Here is a 14,369-nt window from a genome sequence, read left to right on the forward strand (position 1 = left end):
TGATCAAGACACTTTACTGATGACTCATCAAAATGAATGATGGCATGACCAAGATGGAATTTATGACCTTGAATATGGGGGGAGTAGCAATGAGTTAAACACTGGCCAACTAACCAACAATCAAATTTTATTTGAAAATTTATTTGAGAATATAAAAATTTGACCTAATAACCCTATCAACCACATGGAAAGAGTACATTTGATCATTGGTGACTCATATACACTAACAACTAGAATGGGTGTGATTAGAACATATTAGAACATTAACCTTTAGACTTTTAACATATAGGCTCTTCATCCTTAATCATGCAAGCACTTTAGCTTCAAAACATATAGACATAGACATAAAAGATCCACACCACCTAGATCAATAGACTAATAACCACACAAAAATACATACAAGGGGTAATCTTGGAGGAGTTGTACTTTGTGGGGAATTATTCCTTGTTTAACTAGTATCAAATGTTCATTGGCAGAAGTTTTTATGAACATTTTTTCATTATTTTCATCCATCATCTAAAAATAGTAATTGTGTTTTTCTTGTGATATTTATTTTTCTAAGATGACCTTATTCATGCCCTGTAACAAGGCTAATAGTATATAGTAAAAAATGTATTTTTTTTCACCTATGTTTGGACAACTTTTGACCTTCCTTGTACTATTGAATTTGATAGTGATTCTCATTATTCAATCGTTTTGGTAAGTTCCTTTCACATGTTGGAGTGAAATATGTCATTCTATACTTATTTCTACTCTCAAACTCATCCAAACTAAGTTTCTAAATGACACCTTGGTCCAAATACTCCAATAAAAAGTGAGGTAAGGAGCTACACTTGTTAAACATTGTTATGATAAATAAGTGTACTTTACCAATAGGTATTCTTTTGACACATGTTATGAGATCTTTTCCATCACATTTTTTATGTATTTATTCATTTATAGGATTCTACTTTCTAGAAACAACTCAATGCCTAGAAATTATTCTATATTTGTTAATGATCTAGCCCATATCAATTTCCAAGTATGCAACCCCCTTTTTTCATAACTAAAAACACATAAGGATATTATGTGATCACCATCATAAAAATTTATCCATGGATTATGGGGTATGTTGTATCTTCAAAAATAGTGTTTTCAAAAGGTTAAATGTTACAATCTTCATGCAGTTCATTATGGTCACTATCAAATTTTGTAATAGGTTCATGAAAATTCCTTGAAATTCGATATTCCAAAATAATTTAGTATTAGTTTAATAGTTAATGTCTCTCGGCTATATGAAGGCATTCCCATCTTGGATCTATTTAACAATGTTCTAGATATTTATCTGCTTGGGAAAATAATACTCATCATGACATTAACTATATACATGATAGATATCTATAATAAATAGATAGTTTTAATAATAAAATAGTTTTTAATTACAAAATAAAAAGAATTATGTTGTAAAAATTAACCACCTCATTTTAGTTTCGTCTAAAAGAAATCTTTTATTATATAAAAATATATTTTTTAAAATTAATAAAAACATTTAATTTTGCATTATTTTTTTTAATTAAAATAATTCTAAATTAAATTTATTACTTCATTCAAACATCATATATTAAATCAAAACATTTATAAGCATAACCATTTATAAATATTTTTATCTTTATTAAATGTGAGTTATGAACACCCTTATAAATATTTTACTTTGCCCATTTATAAATATTTTATTTTTAGAAATGTAACCTACACCAAATATTACATCAAAACATTTATAAGCATAAACATTTATAAATGTTTTTATCTTTATTAAGTGTGAGTTATGAAAACCCTTATAAATATTTTACCTTTCCCATCTATAAATATTTTATTTTTAGAAATGTAAGCTATAGATTTATTATCGATTCATGCCATTTTATTTTTCTAAAAGAAAATTTAGTATAAATTAGCAAATTTTCATAATAACATTAGAGAAATGAATTTACTTTCTTTCTTATATATAACATTAAAGAAAATTAATTTATAATTTATATATATATAAATTAATATTATAAAAATAAATTATTTTATTATAATTATAGTTAAATAATTAAATAAAGGTACACCTATGTATCCTTAAATTTTCCATGTAATTGCAATGATGGTTTCATGCCTATGGGAGCAATGACTTTAATGTGTGAAAAATTAAACAACCATATTGCTTGTTGGAGCTCATAAGCACCACTACGTCCAAGGCATTTACAAAAGATGAAAGGTATATACCATTCAATGTGTGCAAAATTAAACAACCGTATGGCAAGCTCAAGCATTTACAAAAGATGAATGGTATATACCAACTTCCACAATTAAGGGAGCACATGACCTATGATATAGATAACCATATGGCCTAAACTGAGGCATTTACAAAAGATGAAGAGTTTATACCAACTTGCACAATTAAAGGAGCACATCACCTATGATATAGATCATAGGTGACAACCCCCTTATAACATTTTTTCTCACTCCATCCAGGGGTGTATTAGATCATGTAAGATGGAATATTTAGGTTTGGTTTCTACCAACTTCCACAATTAACGGAGCACATCACCTATGATATAGATAACCATATGGTCCGAGTTGAAGCATTTACAAAACATGAAGGGTTTATACCAACTTGCACGATTAAGGGAGCACATCACCTATGATATAGATCATGGGTGACAACCCCCTTATGACATTCTTTCTCACTCCATCCAAAGGTGTATTAGATCATGTAAGATGGAATGTTTAGGTTTAGTTGTTGAAAGAATGAAGTTATCCACCTGTTTCAACTATTACATATAATATGTTAGTTCATAATAATTATTTCTTATAATTACATATTTTATTATTATTATTATTTAAAGCAGCCTTACAACCTTTTTATTTTTTGAAAATCAGTAGATGTATATTAGATCACAAAAATACATAGTAATACAAAAGGTCTATGTAACCAGACAAAACAAAGTGCTTTAGGCTAGACCAACCAAAACTGCACATAGGGCCTTAAGGAACAGTAGGTCTACTGCTTAAGAACTAAGTATCCATATAGAATTTTGACAAGCTAAGATCGAAGCATTGAATAAGCATACCACGCAGGTGGTTGCCAGACAAAACTAGACTCAAAATTGACATAGAGGGCCTTAGAAAACCCATCGCAAACAAGACAATAGCAAACATTAAAAGGACAAAAACCAACAGAGAAAGGCTGTTATCCAGAACAATGAAGACTTCTTTGAAGAACTCACTGATCCATTTCCTCGTGGTCCTTTGTGGGAGCACTTGGATGGGCTGCATCCTTGTCAGTTACATCATTTGGAGCCTTTCGGGTGTACTGGTACTTGACAGGGGCAGGTTTGAGATCTTCCTCTAGAACTTCAACCACAATATTCAACCCCTGGCGAATTGAAAGCTTGAAGAGTCTGATGAAAGCCCCCAGACTCTGGGACAACATTCTGAGTTCCTCCATAAGAGATTTCATATTAATTTCTAACGAATCTAGTCTCACTGTATTTTTGGCAGAGGCCATGGAAGAAGCATGATAAGCATCCTTCAGGGCCGCTCCCTGCATGCTGAGAGCTTTGGTGAGCATGGTTTTCATGCGCCAAGCTTCACTTTGAGTCCTTAAGAATTGAGTGGCCCTTGTGGCAGGAGTACCCGGGTCTGAGAGCCAGTTGGTTTCCTCCTCTATAGTGTTAATATCCAGCCCCTCCTGGACTTCATTAACCTGAGCTTCGATTTCTTCAATTTTCTTTTTTCCCCTTACCGAGATAGAGGTTTCGTAGGCTTCCCTAGCTTTCTTAAACTCCCTGTTAGCTGAAGCATTATGACTAACTTTGTTCCTCATGGTGCTGTTGCAGGTATCGGTGGGCGAGAATTGAGCTTCTAAAAACTAGACAGTTCGCAGAGGGCTTAGCTCGAGGATATAAGTATGGTAGAATGAAACATTCCATTGAGATTTGTATTTATGAATGTAGGTGCAATGTAGTGGTTCGCAAATCCCAGTGGAGCCTCCGTATTTTCTCCATTCCTGACATGATTAATCTCCATTAGGTTCCATGCTTGTCTTTCCATGCTCTTGGTCGATTGCGCTCATGTTACCATGCTAATGGTTGCTGAACATGGGCCACGTGTCCTTTGTTGTGTTGTTCATTATCTGACCTATATACCTATGATGGATCTTCCCCTCCTTTCGATGTGAGTGATAGGACCTCCCCTCACGGTGCCATTTCTGGTAGTAATGACTAGGGGAATGTTCATTAATGGTTGTTCTCATGAGTCATTGAGGGGTGGTACCATGAGTACCACTTAGCCCTTCTTCTATATTCATATTATCTTGCCTGGATAGTTGTAAACACTTGGCCCAAAGCTCCTCACATGCTACCTCATGCCAACAGGTGTCTGGGTAGTTATTATGATGATTGAATCCATAATTTGCAAGGCAATACACCACTGCATTTGTTGTTCATTTCACTGCCTGCAAAATAACCCCATCGAGAGCTGAGAGATGCTTTGCAATAAGCTCTGTTACTTTGGCAAGTCTCCAATGCTTTGTCACCTTTTCGGGTCATGAACCTATTTGCAATTTCCTTGCTACATTGATTGCCAGTAGAGAGTCCCCCTCCAAAAGTGTCGACCCTTTGCCCAAGCGAATTAGGATCTTGAGACCTTGCTCTAACACTGCGAATTCAACCTCATTGTTAGTAGCCTCCCCCAAAGATTAACTAAATATATGAAGGATTTCGTCGCCATTATTGCGAAGAACAACTCCTATGCCTGTAGGGCTAGGGTTGCCCCCAACGGCGCCATCGAAATTTAGCTTGTGGAAACCCAGATGAGGAGGATGCCAGGAGGTAATTAGGGTAGCTTGCTGAGGACACTGCACAAGAGAAATGGGATGGGCAGCTATTGTTATTCCAAACACCTGCATAATTTGCTTGTCATTCGCAGATGGCTCGGTCTCCTGTTGAGCTCTACATCTGGTAAGAGTTGTTTCCCGCATGTTTTGAAGGATATTTGCTTTAATAATCTCTATTGATCTAGATTCACCTTGAAAAACTCTTTTGTTTCTTTCTTTCCAAGTCGACCAAACTATGAACCCTGGTGTTCACCTCCATAGAGTATTAACTCTTTCACACTTGGAATAACTAGTTCTCCAATTTGTTATGTTGTCCTGTATAGAATCTTTGGTTCCGTCCGTTAGTTTAAATATTACCACCATCCAATCCCACAAACTATTGGTCCATTCACAGTTATTGAGGAGGTGATTCATTGTTCCCTCTTCTTTCTCACATACGTAGCAATGAGAGGGACCTATGAATCCTTTCTTTCGTAGGTTTTCCCAGGTAAGGGTTCTACTGTGCATTAGGAGCCAAAGGAAGGTTTTTATCTTCAGCCAATTGTTTGCATCCCAGACATTGTTGTGCCAGTCTACTTTTCTTTCCTAATCCCTTTTTTCTATGTAAATTCTGGCTTCTTTAAGGGTAAAAGTTCCCCGTCAAGTTTGCCCCATCTCAGTTGATCTTCATCCTGAGAGTAGCAGATTTTCCTTTTATCTAGAAGTGTTTGCAGAGATAAAAGGTGGTTATCCCTACCTTCTAACTGGAGTGTGTGTCTAAAACCCATTGTCTCCATTGCTGGTTCACTGTGTCGGTCTTCCAATACTGGTTCACTGCTAGCTTACCTTGCTCCTGGTGTCTTCTCTGAATGGGAAGATACTCAGGGCTTTCAAGCTTGGGCAATTGCTGCCAGGCATCCTCCCAGAAAAGAGTCGTATGATTGTTTTGGATCTCCCAAAAGCTATGCTCCTGAATGATGCTTCGATTGGCTCTAGCTAGGTTCCATATTGGGGATCCTGCTGGAGGTTCCATGATTTTGATTAAATTTTGAGGGATGCAGTTATCAGCATACTTGGCTTTCCAAAGCCTAGCCTAGGGTGTTTTTGGTTCTTTAACCCATCTCCACCAGAGTTTGGCTCCACAGGCTTTGTTGATAGTGTTCGGGTCTTGCAGCCCTAGACCTCCCAGGATTCTGGGTTTGCAGATTTTTTCCCAAGCTACTAAGTTCCATTTCTGCTTAGCATAGTTTCCAGACCAAAGGAAAGTTTTTTGAATATGTCTTATCTTCTGGAGAACTCCTTTGGGGGCCGGAAGAATGGAGAGCATGTACTGAGGGATGGCCTGAAGGACAGCTTTAGTAAGGACTAGGCAATCGGTAAAATTAAGGGCTCTGTTGGTCCAATGTTTGCTACGATTCTCAAGATTGGAGAGCATCTTCTCCCAATGGATTTTTTGCCATGGCTTGTCAGTAAGAGGGATTCCTAGGTATTTCGAAGGAAGGTTTTGCCTTTTGAAACCTAGGATAGCAGAGAGATTTTTCTGAATTGTTAAGTGGGTGTTGAAAAAGAAAATGGAGGATTTGGTCGGATTGAGGTCCATACCTGAGGCTTTGCTGAAGCAACTTAGAATGTCTTTGAAGCCTTGGGCCTCCCTGATCGTGGGGGTGCCATGAAGCATTGTGTCATCTACAAACTGTTGAAGGGTGGTCACCAGGTAGGAGGCCAAGGGTTGGAGACCCTGTATAAGGTTTTCCTCCTTCGCCCTTTTAATGATGCGGCTCAGGCCTTCCATCAAAATAACAAAAAGAAAAGGGGATATGGGATCCCCTTGACGTATGCCTCTAGAGGGAGCAAAAGGGAGGGTTGGAGCTCCGTTGACAAGGATGGAGAATCTAGGGGATTTGATTAGGGCTAGAATCTGGTTGATCCAGCAAGTAGCAAATCCAAGGGCTGCTAATATAGCCTCCAAGTATCTCCAGCTGACTTTGTCATAGGCTTTTGAGAGGTCTTGCTGCATGATCATGCCTGCTTTTTTCTAAGATTGGAGAGTATGAACCATTTCCTGAGCCAGCAAGACATTGTCCATTATTTGTTTTCTCTCCACATAGCCAGATTGCTCTTCTGATATTATTACAGGGAGAATTGGCTTCAGCCTGTTGGCCATTACTTTGGAGATAGTGTTGTAGAAAACATTGCATAATGCAATTGGGTGAAACTTTGAGGGGGTGTTGGCTTCCTCCTCTTTGGGGATGAGGGCTATGAAAGTGGAGTTTAGGGATTTGAGGATGGAAGAAGATTGCCGGGAATCTTCCACTACCTCCCAAACTTCCATGCGAACAATCTCCCAAAAAGCTTTATAGAAGTCAATGGTGAAGCCATCTGGCCCCGATGCCTTTCCATTAGGCATTTCTTTCACTGCTTCTGCCACCTCTTCCATGGTGACTGGGCGATATAAAGATTTGTTTTGATCTTCTGTTGTTAGCCATGGAATGGAAATCATAACATCTCTTATCGCTGCTTCTTTGTTCAAGTCTGATTCCAAAGAAATTTGGCTAAAGTGATTTATTAGGAGGGAGGATATTTCCTGGTGTGTTTGAAGGGGAGTACCCTGTTCATTCTTCAACCGGGTGATTTTGTTGGCACACCTGTAATCAATAGCCAAGCGATGGAAGAACTTTCTATTCCTCTCTCCTTCTTTGAGCCATTGGATATGGGATTTTTGTTTGCAAAGTATTTCTTCCTGTTGGCTTCTAGAATGCCACTTCTGTATGAGGATCTACTCAGTGTTGGTTGCTTCCTAGGTGATGTCCCCTTGGATCCAATTCTTGTGGAGCTGCTCCAATTGTTCCTCCAGGGCTTTCTTGTCTTTGAATATATTCCCGAAGACCTTTTGGTTCCAGTCCTTTAGCCGAGCCTTGATATGCTTTAGTTTGGCTTGGAGTCTATACATTTTGGTGCCCCTGGTATCCAGCGGCTCATGCCACCAGTTTGTTATTTTAGACATGAAATCCAGATGATTTAGCCAAAACTTCTCAAACCTGAAGGGTTTGTTCCTCGGAGTGCCGAGGATGGCCGCGTCCATGGTGATAGGCCAGTGATCTAAGCCTCCACTCGGTAAAATGTCCGAGTCCACTGTAACCCCTTCAAGGAGAATGTCTTCTGTTATAAGAAATCTATCAAGTCTGGAGGCAATTTGCCTATCTCCTCCCCTTTTGTTATTCCAGGTATATATGTCGTTCTTTGGGATGATGTCTACCAGTTTCGTTGTTCTGATAAAGTTATTGAAAGCTTCTGCATCCCGATTTAGCATTCTGATACCTCCTTTCTTTTCTGTTAGCGAGGTTATCATATTAAAATCTCCTCCATAAATTGTTTTTGCCAAGGGATATCTATGCTGCAGTTTGGAGAGACATTCTAACATTGCCAATTTGTCCTCCAGTTTTTGGGGGCTATAAACATTGGTGCAGAGATAAGTGTCTGAATTTCCTATGATTTGAACTTCCAGGGAAATGGATGACCTAGAGGCCTCTGCAGAAATGAGATAAAGGGTCTGAGGATTCCAGAGAGTGGCCAGGCCTCCCTCCATACCATTTCGCTCCACCTCTATGTATTCCATTCTTTTGCCTATATTTCTACTTATCCCTTTCATTATCTGGTTGGAGCATTTTGTTTCTTGCAGAAAGATCATATCAGGCTTTTCATTAATGACTTTTTTCCTAAGTAATCTTTGTTTCTTTTGGTTGTTAATCCCTCTAGCATTCCATGAAAGTATTTTCATATTTAACAGAGCTTTTAGGAGGTGAGCATGAAAGCCTCAAGGGCTTTCATCTTACCTGAGTTTAGGAGCATCTGACCTAATTCTTGAAGCGCCTCATTGTTTGTTCTGCGGCCCCTCTTTTTCCTGTGCTTGGGATTGTTGTTGGTTTGATGCAAACTTAGGGCTTTTACTCCCAGACCTTTTGTTGCTCCAAAGCCTCTTTTCTGCATGTTCAATTCTACATCTTGCCTGGCTAGGAATAGTGAGTTGACTCTGTCCACCTCCTCCTCAGGGATATGTTCCATGCCTTTCTTCTTCCACTACTCTACCATGTTGAGTAGATCCATACCTTCTCGTTCTACAATGTCACTTAGATCCATGTCCTCTGTTCCCATTTCACTAGCTATCATTTCCGAATCTTCCTCTGGTTCTTCTGTGGGTGCTGGAAATTGTGGGATGTCATTTGACAGAGGTGGACTAGGATCTTGAGTTTTCTGTGCGGCACTGTGTTGGAGACCCCTCAACAGATCTTGCTCTTGAGTGCCCTCCTCTACCTATGTGTCTGATCCCAGCACTTTGAAGGCATTGACTGTACTTTTGAAAGAGGTGCTAGCTTTAGGTAGCTGTTTCCTATTGGCTCACTATCTACCAGGAGGTCTTGTGAATATTTCCCTGTTTTTTCCTGAGTTTTCCTTGGGTTTCTCGATTGGTTTGTTCATAGGGAATTCCCTAATCAAATGACCATGTTCATGGCATTTTCAACATCTAAATGGGATTTGTTCATAGTCTATTGCTTGAAAGAATACTTCATCTCTGAATTCTAGCCATAGACCTTCATGAAGAGCACCTGAAACATCCATCTCGACACAGATTCTAGCACATGAGGTGTACCTTTTTTGCAGGGTTGCCTCTGAAGCTTTAATGAAAGTTCCCAACTTGTCACCTATTTGTTACAGCTCTACAGGTCTCCAGTAGTCAATGGGGAGCGATAATAGGTGAATCCAAATAGGTACATGTGTGAAGGTTTCCTGTTCTGGAGCAAAGTTGGGTTTCCACGGTCTCATGTATAGTCCTGCTGATGCAAAAAAATATGGTCCTCCATCGAAGATGTGATCCTTATCATCCAGATTTGTGAAGACAACCGTGAAGAAACCCTTGGCTCCCAGGTGAAGCCTGACGTCCCCTTTCGGCTTCCATTATTGTTTGATCCACATGCATAGGGCTTTTTCTGTAGGCCAGAAGCCCATGAACTTGCAGATCACAGCGTGTACTGACATATGATCTCTGTAAGCCTGCATTTCGGGGTCGAAAATTATCACGTGCAGGTTTTCTATAGTTTTGGGCTTGCATTGCCCCCGATTCTCCTGTTTTCTGGTTCTCCCAGCCGATCCTTCCTGATCTGTACCGTACTAGGGCAGAGCTTCCGTTTTCCCTGGTTCTTTGTTCTTATCCTCTTCTTCTTGTGGTACCCGTTCTGGATTAAGGTTCCCCTTGTCTTCTTCTTGACTTTTGATGTCATTTGTACGTTTTTGGTTGTGGGTGATTTTGGGCTGCTCACCCACTTTTCTTTTTTTGCTTTGCCCCTTTTTCCCTACCTTCTCAGAGCCTGAAATCTGCACCCCTTCCAGTGGGGCCTTTCCCTTGTTCATCATTACCTGCTTGTAAGATGGGGCCCCATCAGACCCCGTACTTTTCATTTGATGGGCCAAAGCCTGCCCTCGCCTGCGAAGTTCTGCGCTCCTGGCTCTGCTCTCTGCCAGAGTTGTAACAGTTATCCCAGACCGTCCAAAGGTCGCTTCAAACCCTAACTATGGATTGCGCTAAGGCTGCTACACATATCCCTCATAGTAAGCAACCCAAGGAGCCTTACAACCTAGTATGGCAAGGAGGTTGCATTGAATTTTAGATGATTGGAAACATTAGATCAAGAAAATCATAGTAAACATATTATATTAAAAAAAATAATAATAACCATACTTATTAGTAACTATGATTTGTTTTGAAAAAAACACATAATATCCATATCACATTAAAAAATATTTAAGTAATAACAATACATATTCACATTACCAAAAACTTAAATAATAATAATAACTATAATATCTAAGAATTCCATATTTACACTTAGTTAATTGTAATATATGTAATTATACTTATATGATTATATATGCCTCTATTATGTAACTATAAATATATTCAAAATACTAATGGTTATAAATTAAATATTCATTTTACTTTCTTAAAATAATGATAAATTCATATTCCATATTTAAATTCAATTAATACACAAACAAAAATTAATAATTTATATCTACATCAAGGAAAATTTTAATCCGGTTAATATTTAATAAATCTCAAAATTAAAATAACTTTTTTTATTATTATAAAAAAATAACTCCAACATTTTATTAAATAAAACTATTCCAAAACCTTATAAAGTATAATTAAAATATTCAATATTTCTTAGGAAATAATTTATTATTCAACATAAATTTATATTATTATTCTTTTACTGAATACTAAATTTATATTATTATTTTGTTAGTAAGTCCTAAACAATCACCCCAAAATTACTACAACATATATCATCTTCTTATAAAATAAATATAAGAAAATTAATAAAAAAGAAATAAACTATTTAATCTTAATGAAAATTTATCATACTGAACGATATTTTAAAATATATTGTATTTTTATGTGCCATTGTGTGCTATCCTGGACCATTGATATGGTGTGTTAGACGATTACAGAATTTTCACCCGTTGGATCATTATAGGCAGTGGTAACTGCTGCGTTGGAGGTTGATTACAGGGAACATTCCGCTGGAAGTTCGTTCGTTACAATAACGACTCATGTCACTCTGTATTTTGGGACAGTAAAAAGGAGAGAGGAATGGGTAGCTCCAACGGCTGTGGTCAAATCAGTCTGGGTGGCATGTAAACCATCTCTCATATGCAGTGAAAGTGAGAGAGCTCTGGTTTCACACCATTCTCTTCGGGAGTTTATTTTTTTTGGTCTGTACATAACGAAAATTACTCTGCATCTGCAGCAGTGCTTGTGGCTGGAATGAATCGGAAGCCTCTGGTGGACGATTTGTCTCAAGAATTAATGGGGGAGTATTAGTCGGTCATAGCTTACACTACTATGTGTTTCATGCTACCGTGGCGAATTGCCAAAAAAAAACCAAATTTGTAATTACATAGATTATTAAATTAAGTAATTATATGAAAAAAAAATTAAGTAATTTTTTTATTACAAATATTAAAAACAATATTTTTAGTAATTTGTATTTTTATTAAAAGGATGACTTGGGATTGGCATCACTCTTTTTTCTATTACAAATATTTAAGTCTACGTTTCATGAAATTTTTATAAAATTACTCTTATTTTATAAATAAAGACTTGTATTATTTGAATTATTAAGGTTTTAATTTTTTTATTACAAATATTTTAGAGTTTAATATTTTGAGAGTTTAAAGTCAAAATTCTTATTTCAATCAAATGAATTTTGTAGGACTAGAATGCATTCTTTACTAATTATAAGTTTGTGTAAGCATTAATTGTTATTATTTATATAGATACATCCAATATAAACATGTTTCCAAATATGAATAATTGATGGATCAATAGTGTTTCAATAGTCTATAATTAATATAGATGTTAGTATTTAGGGAATAATTTATTGATTCAACTTAAGTTGTAAAGTAAATTTATAGACGTCACTTTTTTTATTACAAATATTTAAATCTACATTTCATGAAAATTTAATAAAATTACTCTTATTTTATAAACGAAGACATGTTTTATTTGAATCATTAACATTTTAAATTTTTTTATTACAATTTTTTTTTTAATATTTTGTTGTTTTTTAAATTAATTATTTTCTAGAATGTATTCTTTAAAGTTTTCTGAGTTTGTGTAAGCATTGATTGTTGTTGTTTATATAGATACGCCCAATATAAACAGGTTTCCAAATGTGAATAACTGATGGACCAATAGTGTTTCAATAGTCTATAATTAATATATACTCTTAGTATTTAGGGAATAATTTAATGATTCAACTTAGGTTGTAAATTAAATTTATAGGCCAATATACGATAGAAACCTCTTTTAAAGTGAAATTTATAAATAAAAACATATATTATTTGAATTATTAAAGTTTTAAATTATATTTAGTAAATATGTCTATCTCTATGGTTAAGTAAACAAATTTGCATTATAGGCTATATTTTAGAGTTTAATATTTTGAGAGTTTAAAGTCAAAATTCTTATTCCAATCAAATGAATTTCGTAGGACTAGAATGCATTCTATTTTTTTTAACATATTGTTGTTTTTAAATTAATAATCTTACTTACAGGATCTTATATTTAGTAAACATGTCTATATCTATGATTAAGTAACTAAATTTGCATTATAGACTATAATTTAGAGTTTAATTTTTTTTTTAGAGTTTAAAGTAAAAAAATTTATTCCAATCAAACAAATTTTGCAGGACTAGAATGCATTCTTTATTGATTATGCAAAGGCTTGTCTAAAGCTTTTTGAGTTTGTGTAAGCATTAGTTGTTATTGTTTATATAGATACTTGCAATATAAATATGTTTATAGTTGATGGATCAATAGTGTTTCAAAAGTTTATAATTAATATAGACTGTTAGTATTTAGGGAATAATTTGATGATTCAACTTGGGTTGTAAATTAAATTTATGGGCCAATATACCGTAGAAACCATTTTTAAAGTGAAAAGAGATCCTTCTAGTAAATTTGCTTGGAATTGACAACTCATAACTCTTTCATAGAAACATTATTTGATGGTTGGAGTAGGACTTTATGACATCAAAAATCCATCGTGACAAGGAGTAACCTATTATCATAACAATTCATTTCAACTTTGATTCTCCCCACAAAATTTTATTAAAATGGATATAAATAAGAGCCTTCTAGAGGTCATTCAACTCAATGCAAGTGATTTTATGTGCACCTCCATTATGAAGGAATGCCAAAAGATAGCAAGCAAAAATAGGATTATTTGCAAAAATTCATTAGATTTCAAACCCTAACAGTTAAGAGGAGGAAACTCCTCACAAAGATAGAACAACCAGCGTTATTGAGTAAAAAATATGTTTGCATTCAACCATAGTTACCAAGTTCAAGTTCAATTTCAAATACAAATTCAAGTTTGATTCAATATGGGAAATGATGGCATTAGATGGATCCTGGGTAATAGATGGCTCATTGAAGGAGCAGGAGGAAGCTCACCTTGACAAAGCACTTCTACCACCATGATCATCACATGTAATTTTTTGTACTGAGAACACAGTCAATGAAGTCCTACTCAAGCGTCCCAAGCTCTTCATCCCATCCCTGTAAGTTCTCTGTCAATTCAATCATTCCAACCATGAAATTCTCTTTCTATGGTTTTGTTTTTTTTCCTCAAATCCTAAACCTATGGCTGAAATATGTGCAAACCTATGTGTATGAACTCAATGTAACTAAAAATTGTTGGACGCATTAGACCTTTAAAGCCATGAAATTCCCTTTCTGGGGTTTTGTTTTTTCCTCAAATCATAAACCTATGGCTGAAATAGGTGCAAAAGCAAGGTGGGATTCAGAAAGTAAATAGTCAAGGGTCTCTCTCTTAGCAACAAAGAAGATATTTGTTGTAAATTTCATATTTGTAAAGATTCAATTATCAATTTCAAAGTTCAAAGTTTACATTTTAAATTTCATTAATTTAATTTATTTCGTTGATTGGAAATATTTTATAAATTAAAC

General features: G+C 35.7%; 1 protein-coding gene across 1 annotated transcript; it reads right to left on the bottom strand.

Annotated features, from left to right (window-relative positions):
* Nucleotides 1–7,634: 7,634 nt before the first annotated feature.
* Nucleotides 7,635–8,453, bottom strand: LOC149180065 (uncharacterized). Its single transcript, XM_089413752.1, has one exon. The coding sequence runs from the start codon at nt 8,451–8,453 to the stop codon at nt 7,635–7,637; it is 819 nt and encodes a 272-aa protein (XP_089269878.1).
* Between the last annotated feature and the right edge of the window lie 5,916 nt (nt 8,454–14,369).

The sequence above is a fragment of the Pinus tabuliformis genome, chromosome 3_2 (assembly GCF_031772625.1).
Source record: "Pinus tabuliformis cultivar Carrire ecotype Pingquan chromosome 3_2, CPIR1, whole genome shotgun sequence".
Lineage (NCBI taxonomy): Eukaryota > Viridiplantae > Streptophyta > Pinopsida > Pinales > Pinaceae > Pinus > Pinus tabuliformis.

What these genes read in the sequence shown, in the direction of transcription:
- LOC149180065 (XM_089413752.1), bottom strand. Translation starts at nt 8,453, where the DNA reads ATGGAATACATAGAGGTGGAGCGAAATGGTATGGAGGGAGGCCTGGCC.